Below are 19074 nucleotides of genomic sequence, written 5' to 3'. Positions count from 1 at the left end.
GGGCGTATCCTCAGTTGTCAGTCAGAAGGTTGTCTTCATCAAGTTTTTGTCAATTAATTAACATAGGTACCATATATGCACTATAGCATTTAAAGTCTCTCACTATGTATCATGAAAACATTACTGAACAGTGAACACGGACACAGGTCAATCGGGTTGTCTGCTTGACACAGCAATACAGACATAAAAATTACGTCTACAATACACACTCGCCACTAGTATCTGTAGTAACTGAAATGAATTAATACATTTCCTAGGGTCTAGAAGACCAGCTCCTCAGCGTCGTAGTGAGAGCCGAACGAGCCGATTTGGAAGAACAACGTGAAAGTCTCATCATAGAGACCAGCGCCAACAAGAGCCTGCTGTCTGGGCTGGAGGACAGCCTGCTCAGGGAGCTCGCTACGTCTACAGGCAACATGCTGGATAACGTGGAGTTGGTCAACACATTGGAAAATACAAAGTCGAAAGCTGGTGAGGTGAGGGATCTAAAATTCTGAAAAGTCTGGAACGTATAGACTTCGGTGCAGCCCGGCAAAATTTACAACATCTTGGTCTATTTTGACACACTTCTATTTAGCTTCACGGCGTTTATACCTCTTCTTTGTATAGTCAAAGTATAGTGCTTCAAATTTTGTAACTAAAATTTTAACCACTTTCCGGTATCTAATTCAGTTGAAATTTGGAGTACTATCGAAATTCCGGTGACAATGCATTACTATGCTAATATGGAGGTGATCTGATGATGCAGTATGTAGGGAGCCAAAGGAACTATTCGATGGAAAAACACAAACACATCGAGCTTAGGCTCATTAGAAAGGTCTCAAGAAGTACTCGATAGACATGCAGATGAGAAGAAGTACAGTCACTGGTCAGTCAGAAATAAGTGTGTGCCTCAAACATTCTTTGGTATTTGGGGTTCATTAAAAAAATAATTCTAATGAATTTGCTAGAAAAATCCTGGAAAACTTACTACTACTGGAAAGGTGCTAGGATTAAAACTATCTTCCCAGCAACACTCTAAACGTAAACAAAGTCTGTATCTGCACTAATATTTTTCCATCCAGGTGATGGAGAAACTAACTCTTGCCGAAGCCACAACGAAAGACATCGAAAAATTCCGTGACGGTTACCGACCTGTGGCCAAACGCGGCTCTATATTATTCTTCGTGCTCTCCGACATGGCAGGAGTCAACAGCATGTATCAGTACTCGCTATCGTCTTATCTTGAAGTGAGTATTGTTTCTATTTCAAACTTATAACATACAGATTTGAAGGTTGCATATGTTCAATTTTTTTATTGGAGTTTGAGTCACCTGTATTGCTATTGTGTGCATGTCTTTTCTCATGCCGATAGAAGGTATACCGTTACAGAGGTATTCGCGAATCTTGTGTTTTCTATGCCCAGCGAATGTATAACGAAATATATAGCTGGCATCAATGACTCCATTGAATAAACGCAGTTTGATAATTTTCTGAGTAAATCCTTTATTATCCAGGTGTTTGCGTTCTCTCTGCGCAAGGCCATGCCCAATGTGATCCTGACTCGACGTCTCCGAAACATCAACGACATGCACACAAAGAACGTCTACGACTATGGTTGTACTGGTGGGTTTATAATAATAATTATAGTCAGCATCAAATAGACGCCCAAAATATATCCAAATATATCGTAACATACGTTTATTATCATTGAAATAAGATTTTTTCCGATAAATTTGGCCACTTTGGCCGTCACTATCTATTTGTTGCTGATTGAAAAAAATATCATGTAACATTGTAAGCATTTTTGGATAGATAACTTATCATCTTCTATGTTTTCATCATCATCATTGGCCACAGCATCTTTGCAGATGATAGTAGCACCGGCTTTGGAGGTATTTTCAATTTTGAGAAGGTATCTACAGCTTACATCGGCTGCGATGACTGTATAAACCAATGGCCGATCGGCATTTCTTGCGGCATCGATCAAGATATGTCTTGACTCCTGGGGTGGTCCAGACTCCAGTAGCTCTCAAGTCGTTTCTGCTTGAGTTGTTCCAACCAGAAGGAATGTTTAATGCGTCCATATAAAGCTGAAACGAAACACCAGCCAATCTAATATGATACTTTCACTTTCAAGGTATCTTTGAACGGCATAAGCTGCTGTTCTCTTTCCAAATGGACATAAAGGTAGAACAGAGCGAGGACAACGTTAGTCAAGCGGAGTTGGACTTCTTTATCAAGGGTAACGTGTCCTTAGAGAAGGCTGCCAGAGCTAATCCTACTACCTGGCTACCCAACGCAGTAAGTATATTACCAGAAATCGTGCTATTGGGGGCAAAATTAAATTACAGGGAGTTCCTATATCGATAAACTCAATTAGCTATGCTTTTCCCATGTACTAAACATATATTAAACCTCGACGCCTTTGACAGAAAACGGGTGGGAGTAGTAGTGGGACACTAGGCTCATATAAATATATCCATACTATATAATATTTATAATTGTAAATGCGATACTGTGTGTCTGTCTGTTCATAGGAAATTGTGTATAGAGGTAATTTAAATCCATTGGAAGGACATAGGATAGTTTTTATCCCAGAAATCATCCTAAAAGGTGAAAAGGGGGATGGAAGTTTGTATGGGGCATCAATAACGACTGAACCGATTTAGATGCAATTTGGAATAGAAATAGTTTAAGTTGTGGGGAAAGATATAGAATAAGTTTTAACTTCTACCCTAGGGTGTAAAGGGGAGAGGGGGGATTTCGTAAAGGGTTTTTTTTAAAGGATCGACTATAAAAGACTTCATATTTGTTAACAGATTGGGTTTAAGAATAATGATGATCAAGTATCTTTCGCTTATTTTCAGGGTTGGCAAGACATAATTAAGCTGAGCAACGATTTTCCGGATGCGTTTGCTAGTCTTCCCGACCACATCTCACGTGGGGTTGAAGACTGGCAAGAGGTATCTTAACGCTTTTTAGTTTACATCCAGTATCTCTATTCCTCAATTAACGCAAAAAGAGAAAGTCGGAATACAGTTTGAACTAGAACACGTCCTTTCCATTTATGATTTTATAGTTGTTATAGTTGATGAAGCAAAACTGTTTTTATTTCAGTGGTTCGACAGCGACACGCCAGAAACTGCGCACATCCCCAACGGATACCGTGACATCCTCAAGCCCTTCGAAATCTTGATGCTGCTGCGATGCTTCCGTGTGGACCGCATCTACCGCGCGCTCACTGACTACATCACTGTGACCATGGGCGAGGAATACATCACCCCGCCCGTCATCAGGTTTGTATATTAGAATACCACAAATTACAGGGCGTGTCAGCGACAGCGTTAAGTTTTTACGCAGAAGTGCTTAAGTGTTTAGGCATGATAGGACTCTATTAGAAATAACCTAACACACTTGTAAAGATAAAGATCCAAACACCTTTAGAAAATCATTGGTAGATTTTGGATTGGCCCTATGGGTTGTTAACTTATCTTGTAAATCTATTTTCAGCTTCGACGTAATCTTTGAGCAAACCAGTCCGTTTACGCCTGTGGTGTTCATTCTGAGTCCCGGGTCCGACCCAACTGCAGATTTGATGAAGCTGGCCGATCGCTGCGGCTTCGGTGGAGGCAAATTCAAGTATTTATCACTTGGTCAAGGTCAGGAAGGGGTAAGTTCTTGACTTGTATTGTCTTCTGGTCTCTTTAAGTAGTGCCTAATTAAAAAAGTCTAGCTTTTTCTCTTCAGGACATGAAGATAACATGAAGGACTTACACAGGAAATAAAAATTGATAAATAATGTGTATATTGACCTTTTTTCCCAGGCTGCCCTCGCTCTGCTAGAAGGCGCGATCTCCCACGGGCAATGGCTAATACTGCAGAACTGTCATCTTCTAGTATCCTTCTTGCGAGAACTAGAAAAACAATTGGAGATGATGGAGAAGCCCCACCCAGAGTACAGGCTGTGGCTCACCACGGATCCCACGCCCACCTTCCCTATTGGCATCCTGCAGAGGTCGCTCAAGGGTAATAATTAATAATAGCATACCCAGTCACTTACCTACAAGCGTCGAAGCAACAGCTTAGCGTTTCGAAAGTTAAATTGGCACACAAATTGGTTAACCGTGGGCGACGGGTAACCTATCATCTAGCATAGTTTTGAAAGAAAAAATCTGACATTACATTTGACCAAACGTGTTTTTTAATATAATTTATTTTTCTAAAATTTTGAACTATATTGAAGAAGCCACTACGTAAGGTTAAAGTAATTTAGTGACTCTTCTAAAAAATTAACTATTTAAAAAAAACGCATTCGATCCAATGAAAATGAGGACAAAAAGCCACTACGTAAGGTTAACGTAGTTTAGTGACTCTTCTAAAAATTTAGCTATTTAAAAAAACGTGTCCGAGCCAATGAAAATAAGGACAAAAAACTTCGAGGTCACAAGGTTGACGTAGCCTTTTAGTAGAGAAACAATATATGTAGGGTACAATTTATTTCTGTACGTCATCGCCCAGTCAATAAACAAATTGATCTGGCATGGAAAAGTAGGTAACTGTGAGAAAAACTTGCGTCATTTAAAATAATTGTTTAAACAGATGTTTACAGTCACATGGATTGCGAAAAAAAATTACCTTAGATACTTTAAAATATTGTTAGATACTGTTAAATTATACTTTTTTGGAGTTGATGGTTTTTGATGCAGGATAAAATATAAACAAGATAAGTAAGTAATAGGCCTTTTCACCTGTCAGTGTCAGATGTTTTAAACAGCATCCTGGTATAACGACACTTGCGTTCGTGGCTGTATAGACCACAGTCCACACATGGTGGGTTTTAAAGATGTACCCAGGCGTCGTGGTCGTGCTTGGATTGAAAGCAAGATAAAAAAAAATCTAATGGGATACTTTAATTCTGGGTTTATAATCCCTTATAAATGTCCCCTATTTATTGACATTCCGATGCAAGCTCACTGCGACCTATACACGACGTTTGTTAGAAAATAAGACTTGCGCAGTCTGTGCTATTAAAAATCGCTGCAGTTAGCTTGGTCTGACTCTATCCTTATTTCACGCGAAGGGAATTAATAAAGCAATTAGTTTCCACAGCTTCTAATATATTGTTAACTCGTATATGTCTGTGTTTGACAGTGGTGACAGAGCCGCCCAACGGTCTGAAGCTAAATCTGCGCAACACGTACTTCAAGATGCGCGCGCACGCGCTCGAGGAGTGCACGCACCCCGCCTTTAAGAAGCTCGTGTACGTGCTGGCTTTCTTCCACGCCGTGGTACAGGTGTGCACAATTGACGTTCAATAAACAAAGTATATATAGGTATTCGTTGCTATCGGCTCTATGCTTAAGTGATGACGGACCACTTACACCAGGGCTAGAACAACTGGCAGCGCGACCCAGAACCACCCGGTAGCCAGCATGGGTTACTAAACTTTTTTTTCTCGTAGGGACAGGAGCCATGTTTTGAAAGAGCCATTTGCATTATTTAGTTCAAAACGATATTTGCATTGAATTAGGTGGCGGGATATTAGTTTTTTTTTGTATAAAAATAAAACTCCTACAAAATTCGTTCTGAAACTGCCAAAGTAATGCAAAAGCAAAACCGAGCTGCTTCACGCCACGTCTTCCCTATAAAGCTAAGAATCATCATCTTCCTCGCGTTATCCCGGCATTTTGCCACGGCTCATGGGAGCCTGGGGTCCGCTTGACAACTAATCCTAAGAATTGACGTAGGCACTAGTTTTTACGAAAGCGATTGCCATCTGACCTTCCAACCCAGAGGGGGAAACTAGGCCTTGTTAGGATTAGTCCGGTTTCCTCACGATGTTTTCCTTCACCGAAAAGCGACTGGTAATATCAAATGATATTTCGTACATAAGTTCCGAAAAACTCATTGGTACGAGCCGGGGGGTTGAACCCGCGACCTCCGGATTGAAAGTCGCACGCTCTTACCGCTAGGCCACCAGCGCTAAAGCTAAGCTAAATATTATAAAGCTAAGAATATTATATTAAAAACCTAGCCTCTACAAACCACTTAAGATCAATGACTCACTTAAGATCAATGACTGGAACCAAAGATTGTTGATAACATACTTGAGTAAACTAATCCTAAACATATACCTACCTATTTACCTAAGTATACCTACGGCCTTGACTTAGGTATTAAGTTTGGCATTACGATCTTATTATTCATATATCAACATCGATTTTTAGATATCAACAGGGAGTATTACTGCAATGTTCTGCCGCCAGAGTGCAGCACTAGTGCACATACTAAACCACTTATACATACTATGCCTTAAACAGTTTTTGGACAAGTTTTCACTATGACATTGATGTATCAAGCGGTTTGTTTACAGGTGGCCTACCGCGAAACGCGAAAATCGAAATTTCGTTAGCTGCCTCTCTATCGATCGAATAGGCAAGTGATAGAGAAGCAGAAGCCGAACTTTCGATGTTCGTGATTCGCGGTAGGCCCTGTGATTGTGCTAGTGACGCCCTCTACGCAGAGTTTTGCGTAATATTCTCTATTGCCGAGTGTTAATGGAAGAATAATGTAAATATTTAAACATCTGCAAATCAATGTCTATTCATTTTAATTTTTGATTAAAACAATTGTTGCTGATAAGTGATATAATTGTTTAATCAAATGGTCAAAGTATGCAATACTCAATTTCGTCGCCTATTCCAACCGGTTCCATGGTGTAATGGTTAGCACTCTGGACTTTGAATCCAGCGATCCGAGTTCAAATCTCGGTGGAACCTGCTTTTTTGTTTTAGTGAAAGTAAAGCTGATTTGCTAAGCATCGCTCGCAAGTTTTCTAAGCAACGCTGGGAACTTTTTCAATTTTTTTCCTTTTTTTCGGAAGGAGTTTATTCCAAATGTTGTTATAATTTTTAGTTATTCTTCTCCGAAATTACCAACCTATTTATATGACTGAATAATCTTAGTACACATATGCAAGCCTGAATATAATATAATGGTAGGTAAACTATGTTTTGGGCTTTTGCGTTGTCAATATGATCAAGTTTATGTCATGTAAATTTATAATATAAAGTCCTTCTCTTGGCAGGAACGACGAAAATACGACAAAATCGGGTGGAACATCTCATACGATTTCGGCGAGTCTGACTTTGCCGTGTGCATGCAGATTCTGAATTGTTATCTCGATCGGTGCTATGCGGCCAAGGGACCCACTCCGTGGTCCACTCTAAAGTACTTATTTGGAGAGGTAAGTTTAAATGATGGTTCTAGGGAAAATACGACAACTTTCAGAGATGTCACTTCTCTGCCTTTAGCTTTTTCTTTAGCATATGCGATAGAACATTGGTCCTGTTAACGTGTAGTTTGCTGTCTTCTCTTATTTAGTGCCGAGTACACCTCATAACGTAGGACAATCTTGGGGACACATTTATGTGTAAGAGGGAACAAGCGGTATTACTATCTCATTCCACCGCATCGCCAATGGCAACGGTATTAGATATCAGAATTACTCTACGTAGTGCTGAAGGTCCACCAGGATATTGTTTTAATACTGTCTAAAAGCACACAATTATAGATTTGCTTGCCGATAACCAAGTTGTATGACATACTTAAGATATAAGTTTTTATAAATCGCTTCTGTATAGGTGATGTACGGCGGCCGCGTGATCGACGATTTCGATCGGCGCGTGGTGAAAACCTACATGGACGAGTACATGGGAGATTTCTTGTTCGACAAGTTCCAGCCCTTCCACTTCTACAAGGACTCGACGTTCGACTACGTCATACCGCCCGATTGCGAGCGAGAGGAATATATCTGTAAGTCAAAGTTTGTGTAGAAGACTTTTTACACTGGGAGGAAGGCCAGGTGGCCGTCCTGGTTTTATTTTACAGGAACCAGACGTTTGACTACATGTTATAGCCCGATTGTGATCAATTTTTAAAACCAGGTTTTTTCTTTTAAAACAGAAATTCGTAGGTCAAGAAACCGTGGGGTTGAGGAAGTGGGAAGCGCTGCGCCCGGTCACCCGACAGGGCAGGGGCGTGGATAGTTCACTTTGTTTCTAACACTAACTGTATTAACTTTCATTTTCTAGAAAAACCTAGGCTGAGATGATACAGCCCAAGTGATCCTGTAGTCTAATCATTACTTATCAAAGTTCTTTTAATTCGTTTATCATCATCATTCGCTTGCCCTTGTCCCATTCACTTGGGGTCGGCGCAGCATGTCTTTTTCTTCCATACCTCTCTGTCACCCGTCATCTCATCATTCACTTGCGTTCGTTTCATATCATCCCTCACACAGTCCATCCACCTTATCCTCAGTTTTCCTATCCTCGTACCTCCCTGCACATTCATTCTTAATACCTTTCTCGTCACATGACTTTCATCCCTCCGCATCACATGCCCGTACCACACTAGGCGATTTGCCCTTACTTTTTCTGTTATGGATGCAACTTTCAGGCTTTCTCTTATATACTTACTTACTTACTGCTGTGGCGCGACGACCCGAAGTGAATCTTGGCCTCCGACACCAAAGACCGCCATGCTACTCTGTCCAAAGCCGTTTCTGTCCAGTCGACGGCGCCGAGTTCGCTGAGGTCTTTCTGCACTTCGTCTCTCCAGCAGTACCTAGGGCGTCCAGACGGTCTTCGGCCACTTGGTACTCCAGAGTACGCCCTCCAGACTGCGCGACCTTCCCCCATCCGGACTACGTGCCCGAGCCATTGGAGCCTGCGGCTTTCGTTTCTCCGATGATGTTCGGCTCGGACACCAGATCTTCAATCTCCTGGTTCAATTTCTCTTATATACTCATTCCTTATCCTATCCATTCTCGTCACCATTCATTCGTTCGTTCGTGGTCATTTTCGTCGTCGTTTATATTTTGGACATTAAATAAAATTCTGCTTCCAGTGTTCATCGACACGCTGCCGCTGGTGAACTCGCCGGAGGTGTTCGGGCTGCACCCCAACGCTGAGATCGGCTACTTCAGTCAGGCCGTGCGCGAGATGTGGGGGCACCTCATAGAGCTCCAGCCAAAGACAAGTTAGTAAACGTGTCAACAAGTTTTCAAAGTATTTAAGAGTGAGGTCAATGTGGCGAAAGACATCATATAAAATATATTGCTAGGACCGTTATAGGGTAAGAACTCTCTTATTTGTATACGTATATGTGGACGGTCTTCCCTTATAGATGGTCTTCTTCACATCGACCATAGATTAGATTTGGAAAAATTCTCGACTATAAAACTTTTTCAAAATGGCCCTTGTAAAATTTTCTGAGAAGTTTTCCAACTTTTTGGATCCTTTCTGTAATTTTCACATCAGTATACGGAATACAATAAAAAATCAGTTCATCTCATTGTGTAGGTATTTTAAATGTTAACGATATTAGATCGTATGTTATCTTAGTATGTTCATATCATATCATTAGACATATAAGTACTTTTTTATCTATTTAACATACTTATCACTGTTTAATTTTGAATAATATATTCCACGCTGCATTAACAGCTTCGGTTCTGAAAAGTAAGTCCTCGGCCACTAGTAATCTTGTTAACTAGGTACCAACTAAGCTACTAGGTACTGTACTAACAAACAAAGACAAACAAAGAGAATTAAGAAGACATAGAGTGCTTACTCCATACATCGGTTTTGTTACCAAAAATACTATTATTTTTATAGTCTACATCTATCGTCAAGTAACGGAACTATCAGTACTGCTACTCGACAGTCGATGTCACATGTGTCGCGACTGACGAAATAGTACATTAGTCATTACGATACAAGTGCGAAAAATAGGAAATTCGAAACGAGTGGCGATAAATTAAAACACGACCGAAGGAAGTGTTTAAAATCGACACGAGTTTCGAATTACCTATTCACACATGTATCGTACAATGTTTTACGGCCCTTAAAATTTTCGACATAGTTACGTAATGTGCCAATTATCGCACTAGTGCGGTAAAGTAGCACCATATGTACTGTAAAGTGTATTTCTTAACAATTTATAACTAATACAGAAGGAAGCAGAAGGAGTTGAAAATAGAGTTCCGGTACTGAGAGTTCCGCTACTTGACGCTGGATGTAGACTACGAAAATAATAGTCGTTTTGGTATCAAAACTGATGTATGGAGTGAGCACTCTATGTCAACTTAATTCTCTGGATAAATAAAGGAGAATGATACTTAGCTTTTTGCATGTAATTGCTAATAATTGGCTTATTCTGCGTCGTTCATTAATAATTATTGTTGTGATTATTTAATAGTATTAGTATTATTTGTCTAATCCATCTAAACAAGTATTTTGAATGTTATTTTGCTGCCTTGCTAGACGGAACAGCAGGTGAGTTGCAAGTAGAATTTTAATGTAAAAAACTGCTAATATTAAGACCCAGTAAGTTCGTGTTCTTCTCTAACACACAGAGCGTAAGCGTGAGCGAGATGGACGTGCGTATACCAGCGTTTCATCATGTTTTTTAATTTTAAGTTTTTGTTAAGTTTATATAAAACCGGCCAAGTGCGAGTAGGACTCGCGTTCCAAGGGTTCCGTAAATTACACAATTTAAACAATGTGTTTTTTATGTGAAACGTGAGTAAAATGTCATTAAAAAACCCGTAGGAGTCGTATCAAAAACTAAGTAATTAAGTCCGACTCACGCTTGACTGCAATTTCTAATAGGTTTTCCTGTAATCTATAGGTAAAGATCTATTTTGTGTATTTTTTTTTCAAAATTTTAAACCCAGTAGTTTCGGAGATAAGGGGGGGGGGAATGGTCATTTTTTGTCTATTTTCATAACATAAATTGTTTATCCTAAAATTATTAAAAAAATATATTTCAGATCCTCACAATGAGCTCTTTCATTTGATATATAACACGATATAGTTTGAAAAACTTTATTTTTTAATTTTATCATTTACCCCCCAAAAGTGGCCCCCATATTTAAAATTCATTTGTTTACGTTACATGTCCGTCTTTGGGTCACAAACTTACATATGTATACCAAATTTCAACCTAATTGGTCCAGTAGTTTCGGAGAAAATAGGCTGTGACAGACGGACAGACAGACGCACGAGTGGTCCTATAAGGGTTCCGTTTTTCCTTTCGAGGTACGGAACCCTAAAAAGTACCTAATCGATACGTTCACTCAAACATGATCAAAGAAATATGCAAATAAATCACATTGTTGGCGTGTGGATCCGCGGTACGCTGTTACGATGTGTGAGCGAGACGCATGAATGTTATGTGTGCGGTGTGCAGATCCGCATACAATGTGAAGACCTTCTTATTTATGCTTGTTGCCAACGAGTATAGTATGTTACCAAATTCATGCCTCTCGTCACAATGAACGTTCAGGATCAGTGGTAATTGTTTTCACCACTAGAAACTCAATTCGATAAGGTAGATGTACTTACTTTCCTAATGAACCTTACGTTTGATAGAACCTGTACCTATACAGTACACAATACATGATTCTAATGCCTATAAGTGTCACAGGCGAAGGCGGCGGAGCCATGTCGCGAGAGGACTTCATCGACAACATCGCCGTGGACGTCCTCGGCAAGCTGCCACCGCTGTACGAAGTGTGGCGCGTGCGCAAGGCTTTCGAGATGAACCTGACGCCCACCGGTGTTGTGCTGCTGCAAGAACTTGAACGGTACTAACAGAACTTATCTGATCATCGGTAGCCTTTTTCCCCATCAACAATTTTTAACAAAACTTGCTGTAGGTATCAGTTTCACATCCGCTAATGTCATTAAAAATTCCACTACTTTGAACATAGAAAGGTCTTGGAAATATCTTATCAATCGTATATTTTTCAGTGGTATAAACATTCCCAAATGGAACCTTCTTTAATTCTTATGATACTGATACCTAATGTCCAAAAAAAATCTAGAATTTTTTCCAACTTTTTCAAAGGTTGTCTGGAAGAGATCTTTCTTTAGCGATAAGACCGCCTGTTGTCTGCCTATACATTTAATCAATTGTTTCTTTTCTTTTGTATCTTTTTACTGAGGTGTGCCAATAAAGAGTATTCTATCTATCTATCTCTTTAAAAACGTTATATTCTGAAACTTGCACAAGTTGCACATCTGTAATTAGACACTAGGATTCCCGTTTTCCCGAAATACACATAGAGTAAAAGAGCGAAAGCGGTCATCATCATCTACCATATCAACCTAAATATGTTGCAGATTCAACCGTCTGATCAGCCGCATGCGTACAACCCTGACACTCCTTCGCAAGGCTTTGGCGGGCGAGATCGGCATGGATGCCGTGCTGGACAATGTGTCCTACAGTCTGTTCAACGGACAGCTGCCCAATGTGTGGCGCGCACTCGCGCCGGCTACTTGCAAGGGGTTAGGAGGGTGGATGGACCACTTTATGACTCGGACTAAGCAGTACACTGACTGGGTAATTGTCTTACAACCTGTTGATGGATAACTGCGCAATGTCGCTCACTTGCCCCAGCCACTTGTGAAGCGCTAGGGGGCTGGATGGACCACTTTATGGTTCGGACTAAGCAGTAAACTCCCTTATATGTGGCTCTCGCTTGCCCAGCCAGGGAGGGTGAATGGACTACGTCTTTGGTTCGGACCCAAAAGTACCGACTGAGTGTCCCTATATGTTATACAGCAATTTTAGATTGTGTATCCTTCAACTTGCATTAATAACTATCCTCAACATGAACTTTCTTTCAGGCGACAATAGAGGAGCCAGTGGTAATATGGCTGTCGGGTCTGCACATCCCCGAGTCGTACCTGATCGCGGAGGTCCAGATCGCGTGCCGGTTGTACACGTGGCCTCTAGATCGTTCTACGCAGTTTACGCGCGTCACGCAATGGACTAGCCCCGATGACATCGAGGAGCGTCCAACTACCGTAAGACAATCAATAGATACTGATTTTTATGTTAAACTGCCAACAACTTCATAAGTGTACCTAGGGCACCACCGTATCCGGTTTAACAGCTCACGCTAATATACTCTGAACGTGCGTGTAGGTAGACTCTAGGTACTGACGTGTAATTTTCGTACTTACACGAATATGAACGTGTAACGATTATGGCATGGATTAACGGTAACCATTTGCGAGATTGATTCTGCGAAAATATTCGACATAAAACCCACCGTTCGTCAACACTCACATTTTCGTGTTATGGCACAATCAAGGCACAAGTAGGTATTTAATTGTAATATTTCTACGCCGATAGAGGCAGAATATGACGCACTTATTTTAATTTGACCATCTTTGTACCTACCATATTCTGAGAAATAAACATTTGTATTTTTTTTTGATCGTGTTGTTGCTCTATTATACTCGCATTAGCTGGTGATTTGGCGATACATTCAATTGTTGTAGGGTTGCTACGTCCGCGGCTTATACTTGGAGGGCGCGCGCTGGGACCTCGAGGACAAGTGTCTGCGCCGCTCGCACCCCAAAGTGCTGGTTACGGAGCTTCCCGTCATGTACATCATACCCATAGAGTCGCATAAGGTCAAACTGCAGGTAACCAGAAACTTAGTTATCTACATTGGCACTTATCCTGACTTTGGACAGTTTCCCACTAGCACACTTGAGTATATACTGTCTTATATTAAATCATTTTACGGTTTAGACTCACTTGTTTTAGTCACTCGCGCGACATGTTTCGGAGAGCCTAGGTCTCCTTTCTCAAGCACTAATAGTGAGTCTAAACCGTAAAATAATTTAATGTTAGTATGTCTCACAACAGTTTAAATTCGATTATACTGTCTTACTCGATTAATTTTTGATACTCTGTATCCAAGGAATGAGCTCGCTTGTATAGGAAGGGAACCATACTACCGTGCTCAACACAAGTCGCGGTACATATCCCCACTCTTTCTCAGCTCGAAAATGCACGAAGCTTGTGCTAATTGAGTGTCTACAGGATACCCTAACGTATGAGGTATTGGCTTCTTACGCAACAAGTTGAATGCAAACCAATTTCTCTTTGCCAGAATACGCTGCGAACCCCGGTCTACACGACATCGACGCGCCGCAACGCCATGGGCGTGGGTCTGGTGTTCGAGTCTGACTTGTGGACCGCCGAGCACGCCTCGCACTGGGTCTTACAAGGCGTGTGCCTGATCATGAATACGGACTAGTGTACGTGTGGGCCTGGGTTCCAGTCCGACCTAATGTGGACCGCCGAGCGATGGTTGTGGGTCTGATTATCGGTTCCGATTACTCATGAAACCGTTTAGATCTATAATAATGTACACGACTCATTCATGTATCTCGCTCATACACCGGAGCGGCGTGAGGATGTGGGCTACGAACTCCGCGTAGCGTCGACGATAAAAAAAAAGTTGTAGCAAAGATACTTACTTTTAAGTACTTTTTTTTCTTAATTGATCTCATAGAAATTAATGTAGGGTTAACTACCCAAAGATTGGTGCTGAAAAATAGCGGCCATGTCATTGGCACTAGTTTTCCAGTCAAGTTACCACTGCTGCTTTACAGTTGTCACCCATTGGTTAGGTGAAGTTGGGTGCCCTGTCAATTTAGTGTAGTTTACATTTTGTATGTATCGATAATACTTATTTTATTGAGCTGTGACTGCATTTTAAGGTAAAATGTTTTAATAATTATGTAGCCCTAATTATGATATTAATAAATTGAAATTGAAATTGAAAATATTTATTTCAGGCACAGAACAGAACCCATATAGTGTTAGTACAAAAATTATAATATAAAGACTGATTTCGCAAATTATGTTTTATTTATAAATAAAAATTTGATAATGGTTTAAGACTTAGCTTGTGGCAGGCATAGATTATAGAAAGAGGAGCTCAAGAAGTCTTTGAGCGGCTGCCATTTCACCCAGCCCTTGTTCTGAAGGAATTCCTTGGTCTGCTCCTTTCCCACATAGTGTGGATCCTGAAAATAAATGTTAACCTTCTCATTTTTGTTGACATTTTATTTATTTTATATGTATGCCTTATCTTGTTTCCGTACAAAGCCCTTGGACTCTATTTTAAACTGAAACTTAAAGTTTATTTTATTTGCATCTCCCGCTTTGTTTCCAGGAGCTAATGGCTTGCAGGCCAGATTCGGCCCAAGTGCTGTCTGTCTATTTATTAAAATTTTATTAATTATTTACAAGACAGTTTATTACCAATTAAGTTCACTTCTATACAACATAAAACAGTCAAAATAGTTATTCCATACTACATATACTATGTCTGTCTCCATCTGTCCTACAAAATAAAAAGTAAGTCAATATCTTGTTATATAATGAGCTAGTAAGATAAAGATCTTACCACAATCAAAAGACTGGCTTCAGATTTGTCAATATGGATTCCCATAATGCCCTTAGAAGAGCAGTCAATATCTCCGCCCATCATAATGGGGCTTCCGAACTTCTCAAAATGGGTCTTCAAGGTGTCCACTATGGTGCTTAAGTTATCTCCTTTGTTTACATGGATTATTTTACTTGGAATGTCGTATAGCTTGTCTATCACTAAGCACACCTGAAAAGAATAGATTTGTAAAATAATCCTACATTCTAAAACAGTATAATCTATATTTTTATGTAAATGACAGTTAATAATTTAGCGCTACATATTAACTTCCAATATCAGTGTTAATTAAAATTATATATTTATATTATTGATTGTTTTGTTATTCATCAAAATCAAAAATATTGAAGTGAAGTTTTTTCAAGTTTGCTTGTTTAAAATTGAGAACTTACATGCTTGTTGTAGGAAATTTACCCAAATCTCACCTCAAAACTGCCAATCCATTGCCTAGAACCTAAAAATGATCTAGGTTTGTCTTCTAGGTCAACCAAAATCTCTTGAATCTGTCTAATAGATGGAACCTCAACATTTTTCTGGTAATACTGGTTTATCCAGGAGCATACTGTTTGTAATGTTCTATATCCACATCCCCAGCCCTGGAAAATAATCAACTGTAAGTTCATTAATAAAATAAGTGCGATAGATTGTAAGTAGTAGTTTATAGGTTATAAAAGATATACTTTAAATTTACAGTAAAATGATACATATGCTTACCCTATCATCAAATCCATCGCATAAATAATGGTAATATTTATATTTTCCAGAAACTAAATGAAACTTTCCCGATGAGAATTGAACTTCAGCGCCTTCGTGGACGTTCGCCAACAAACTTGTCATTGTTTTTTTTTTAATGTCATTGTCATTCCATTTCACGTGACATCAGAACTTGGGAAATTACGCGTTATGCCAATATCCGTATTTACCAGCTGTCACAATAGGCTGCCTAAAACGGGGGCTATTAGACGGGGTAGATCATAATATGACTGAGTACAATTGGTAGTTTAAGAATGGATTTAAATTATAGTTTGACATGTAAATTAATATAATGTAATTTAATAATATGATTTATTGTAGTATGTAAGTGCTTTGGTTTAGAACTGTAAACTTGCATATTTGGAAATAAATAATAATAATAATCATTGACAGACCTATCCAACGGCACTCCACACCATGGGGTTGAAACAAAAAAAAAACATCCCCACTACGTGTAGAGGGTTTTTTTTTGTAAGTCTAAGCACGCAAAGTACTCTGCGTATAATGTACTCCGTGTTGGAATCCGCTTTTGACTTTGTGCCGGTGGCTATTGAGACAGCGGGGCCTTGGGGTTCAGAGGCTCGCTGCTCTTTCAAGAAACCTTCCTCTTGAATCACTATCTATTAAAAAAACCGCATCAAAATCCGTTACGTAGTTTTAAAGATCTAAGCATAGGGACAGACAGCGGAAAGCGACTTAGTTTTATACTATGTAGAGTGTGTAATAAAGAACCCCAGTAGGCATACTTATTATGTAAATGTATGAGGCCAGTTTCTTTTAGTTAAGTATGAGTCAAGAGTCAAAATAGGTATTCTTTATTCAAATAGGCCTAGCAACAAGCACTTTTAAACTATGAGGAAGGATTACGTGTATCGTGTATATATATACTGTCTACTGTGTATCTAATATCGTACGGTTACAATGATCAAGTAATACCAGACATCCGCCGTATTGTTAATAATTTCACGCATACAGAAAAACACTTGTTCCTATAAGAAAAAATAATTCAAGGTGTTTCACAAACACTTCATTTACCTATATTGTTTCCATCTGCATATTTTTATAAACGGTAGGTATAGCTGGTCAAGCAAATCTTGTCAGTAGAAAAAGGCGGCAAATTTAATAAATGTAGGCGGGAAGGGATATCGTCCCATAGAAAATTTGAATTTCGCGCCTTTTTCTACTGACAAGATTTGCTTGACCAACTTTAAGTATAAATATTAACCCCCTTATTCATAAACTTTACGGGCATTTTTTTTCTTTTTTTAGCCTACTTTCGTGTCCCACTGCTGGGCAAACTAAAGGCCTCCCCTCGTTTTTTCCGCTCTACCCTGTCATCGGCATTTTCTCACGGGCCTTATTTAGTTAAATTATGTTTTAACCCTTTCTTACAAATACAAAAGTCAAAATGACAGATAACGAAGATTGACGATTCATACCTAGCTAATTCTGGTCAGTAACGCGTTTATGAATAACGCCATCAGTCATCATCATCCTTGTCCTAGCGTTGTCCTGGGTTTTTGCCGCAGCTTATACCTGCCTGGGGTCCGCTTGGTAACTAATCCCAAGAATTCGCATAGCCACTAGTTACAAAATTAAGAGGATACCCTACGTTTGACTTTTTTCGATTTTTTGATAACTGTAAAAATTAGGAGCGAAGAACAGATTTCATACAAATTTCTAAATGCTCCTAACTTTTATAATAATAAAAAATTATGTTTATTGTAATTAAAAATAGCTGTGGTTGATATACAACTAATTGTGTCAATATATTTTGAATAATGTTAACATCCAAAGAGAAAATTGAGGACTGCGTTTGTATGAAAAGGCGATTTCGCGCGGGTCCTCCACTTTCGTCTTAAGTAAGTATATATAGGCACCTATAAGTGCCTCCGCAGTAACTTTTAATAATATTAGTTAGTAACAACCCACATAACTAAACAAATATTAAAAGCCATATCTTAGTTAAGTAAATTGTATGTAAGTACGTCACACTTATAGGAATGTCCCATATCGCGAATAAACATGCGGAATCTAGACTCTAACACCCTATAATAAGAAACATGATTGCCGACTACGTGAAATTAAATACATACTCCATAGCTTAAAAATGTATATATAAGATAATATTAAGTGTAAATAAGAGTGATTAGAGCGGCAGTTAAGCCCTGGGATTTGTTCGCTGTCATAATTTTTAGAATGTATAGTTTGTCAAAGGACCGTCTCATTTAAAACATAGAGAGAGAGAATTATACTATCTTTGTCTTACACTAGTACTAGCTCCCAAAAGAAAAGGATGAGTATAGTTTTTTTTGTTCTTATTTACTGCAGACAATTTGGTTTGACCAACTATATATGCTTTGTGTTAATAAATAAATAAATAAAAAAACTTAAAAAAATTGCCAAACCAATTTTATAACAGCCATAGGCCTAGCATTACATATATCAGCTATACGCGTGCGCCCGTGAGGGACAAAACATACGCAATGCGACAATATGATTGGTCGATTAGATTTGTAGCCCACCATAAACCATACATACAAATTTACGGTGGGGAATCAAAAAAAATGTGAGACTGTGACAAGGACAAACAATAACAGCGCTTTCTCTGCTACTCCTACTGAAAGATACATAAGACTCCCGTTCGGTCATTTCTCCCCACCCCTCATGACCGATCCAGTTATACTAGATTAATAGAGAATTAAGAGCCCCCGGCAAGCTCGGCCGAATTTCACCTTCCCATACAAATGGAGTTTCGTTCTCATTTTAAAACTACGTGTTGGATTGTAATGAAACTTTGCGCATACATGACATGAGGTATATCTAGGTGTGTAATTAGTTTATATAGCTCCAGTATATACGAAATAGACCAAAAACAAGTTTTGTATGAAAAACTTAAATTCGCTGTTTTTTTAACTATTGTATCTGAACCTTCATAAATAAACTAATTACAGACCTAGATATACCTTATCCTATGTAAAAAGTTTCAGTGCAATCTAGCTAGTCGTTTTAAAGCG

The 19074-nt window shown here is 39.2% G+C and overlaps 2 protein-coding genes and 1 non-coding gene across 4 annotated transcripts in view; 2 read left to right on the top strand and 1 right to left on the bottom strand.

The window, feature by feature from the left end:
- The window catches only part of LOC134749674 (dynein axonemal heavy chain 10), a 76658-nt gene extending 62414 nt beyond the window's left edge, over positions 1-14244 (top strand). The window contains exons 79-95 of the mRNA XM_063684692.1: positions 258-476; positions 1065-1229; positions 1497-1605; positions 2120-2283; positions 2850-2945; positions 3100-3278; positions 3493-3652; positions 3807-4008; positions 5134-5276; positions 7070-7228; positions 7626-7797; positions 8893-9024; positions 11476-11635; positions 12174-12393; positions 12681-12860; positions 13341-13487; positions 13961-14244. Coding sequence (XP_063540762.1) covers positions 258-476; positions 1065-1229; positions 1497-1605; positions 2120-2283; positions 2850-2945; positions 3100-3278; positions 3493-3652; positions 3807-4008; positions 5134-5276; positions 7070-7228; positions 7626-7797; positions 8893-9024; positions 11476-11635; positions 12174-12393; positions 12681-12860; positions 13341-13487; positions 13961-14107 — 2754 coding nt within the window. The 3' untranslated portion in view covers positions 14108-14244. The remainder of the gene's footprint in view (positions 1-257; positions 477-1064; positions 1230-1496; positions 1606-2119; positions 2284-2849; positions 2946-3099; positions 3279-3492; positions 3653-3806; positions 4009-5133; positions 5277-7069; positions 7229-7625; positions 7798-8892; positions 9025-11475; positions 11636-12173; positions 12394-12680; positions 12861-13340; positions 13488-13960) is intronic.
- On the top strand, positions 6690-6761 carry Trnaq-uug (transfer RNA glutamine (anticodon UUG)). The gene has a single exon. It is a non-coding gene; the product is annotated as a tRNA-Gln (tRNA).
- Positions 14245-14705: 461 nt separating the features above from the next.
- On the bottom strand, positions 14706-16171 carry LOC134749314 (ufm1-specific protease 1). 2 transcript variants are annotated; one of them, XM_063684214.1, is made up of 4 exons: positions 16019-16171; positions 15730-15900; positions 15266-15475; positions 14706-14882 (listed from the first exon to the last, which is right to left on the bottom strand). In XM_063684214.1, exons 1-4 carry the CDS (start codon positions 16139-16141, stop codon positions 14751-14753), a joined length of 636 nt encoding a protein of 211 aa, XP_063540284.1. In that variant the 5' UTR covers positions 16142-16171; the 3' UTR covers positions 14706-14750. The 2 variants fall into 2 exon arrangements, with proteins under 2 accessions (XP_063540284.1, XP_063540283.1); XM_063684213.1 differs by having other exon boundaries at positions 15730-15915; positions 16019-16169.
- Positions 16172-19074: the final 2903 nt, after the last annotated feature.

This window comes from Cydia strobilella, chromosome 18 (genome assembly GCF_947568885.1).
Source record: "Cydia strobilella chromosome 18, ilCydStro3.1, whole genome shotgun sequence".
Taxonomy (NCBI): Eukaryota; Metazoa; Arthropoda; class Insecta; order Lepidoptera; family Tortricidae; genus Cydia; species Cydia strobilella.
Note: the sequence above shows the minus strand (reverse complement) of the source record. Positions and strands in the feature narration are given on the sequence as shown.

What these genes read in the sequence shown, in the direction of transcription:
- LOC134749314 (XM_063684213.1), bottom strand. Translation starts at nt 16,141, where the DNA reads ATGACAAGTTTGTTGGCGAACGTCCACGAAGGCGCTGAAGTTCAATTC. An exon ending in GCGATGGATTTGATGATAGG is followed by an intron (nt 15,916 to 16,018) that starts GTAAGCATATGT and finishes ATGAACTTACAG; the next exon opens with TTGATTATTTTCCAGGGCTG. An exon ending in AAGCCAGTCTTTTGATTGTG is followed by an intron (nt 14,883 to 15,265) that starts GTAAGATCTTTA and finishes ATTTATTTTCAG; the next exon opens with GATCCACACTATGTGGGAAA.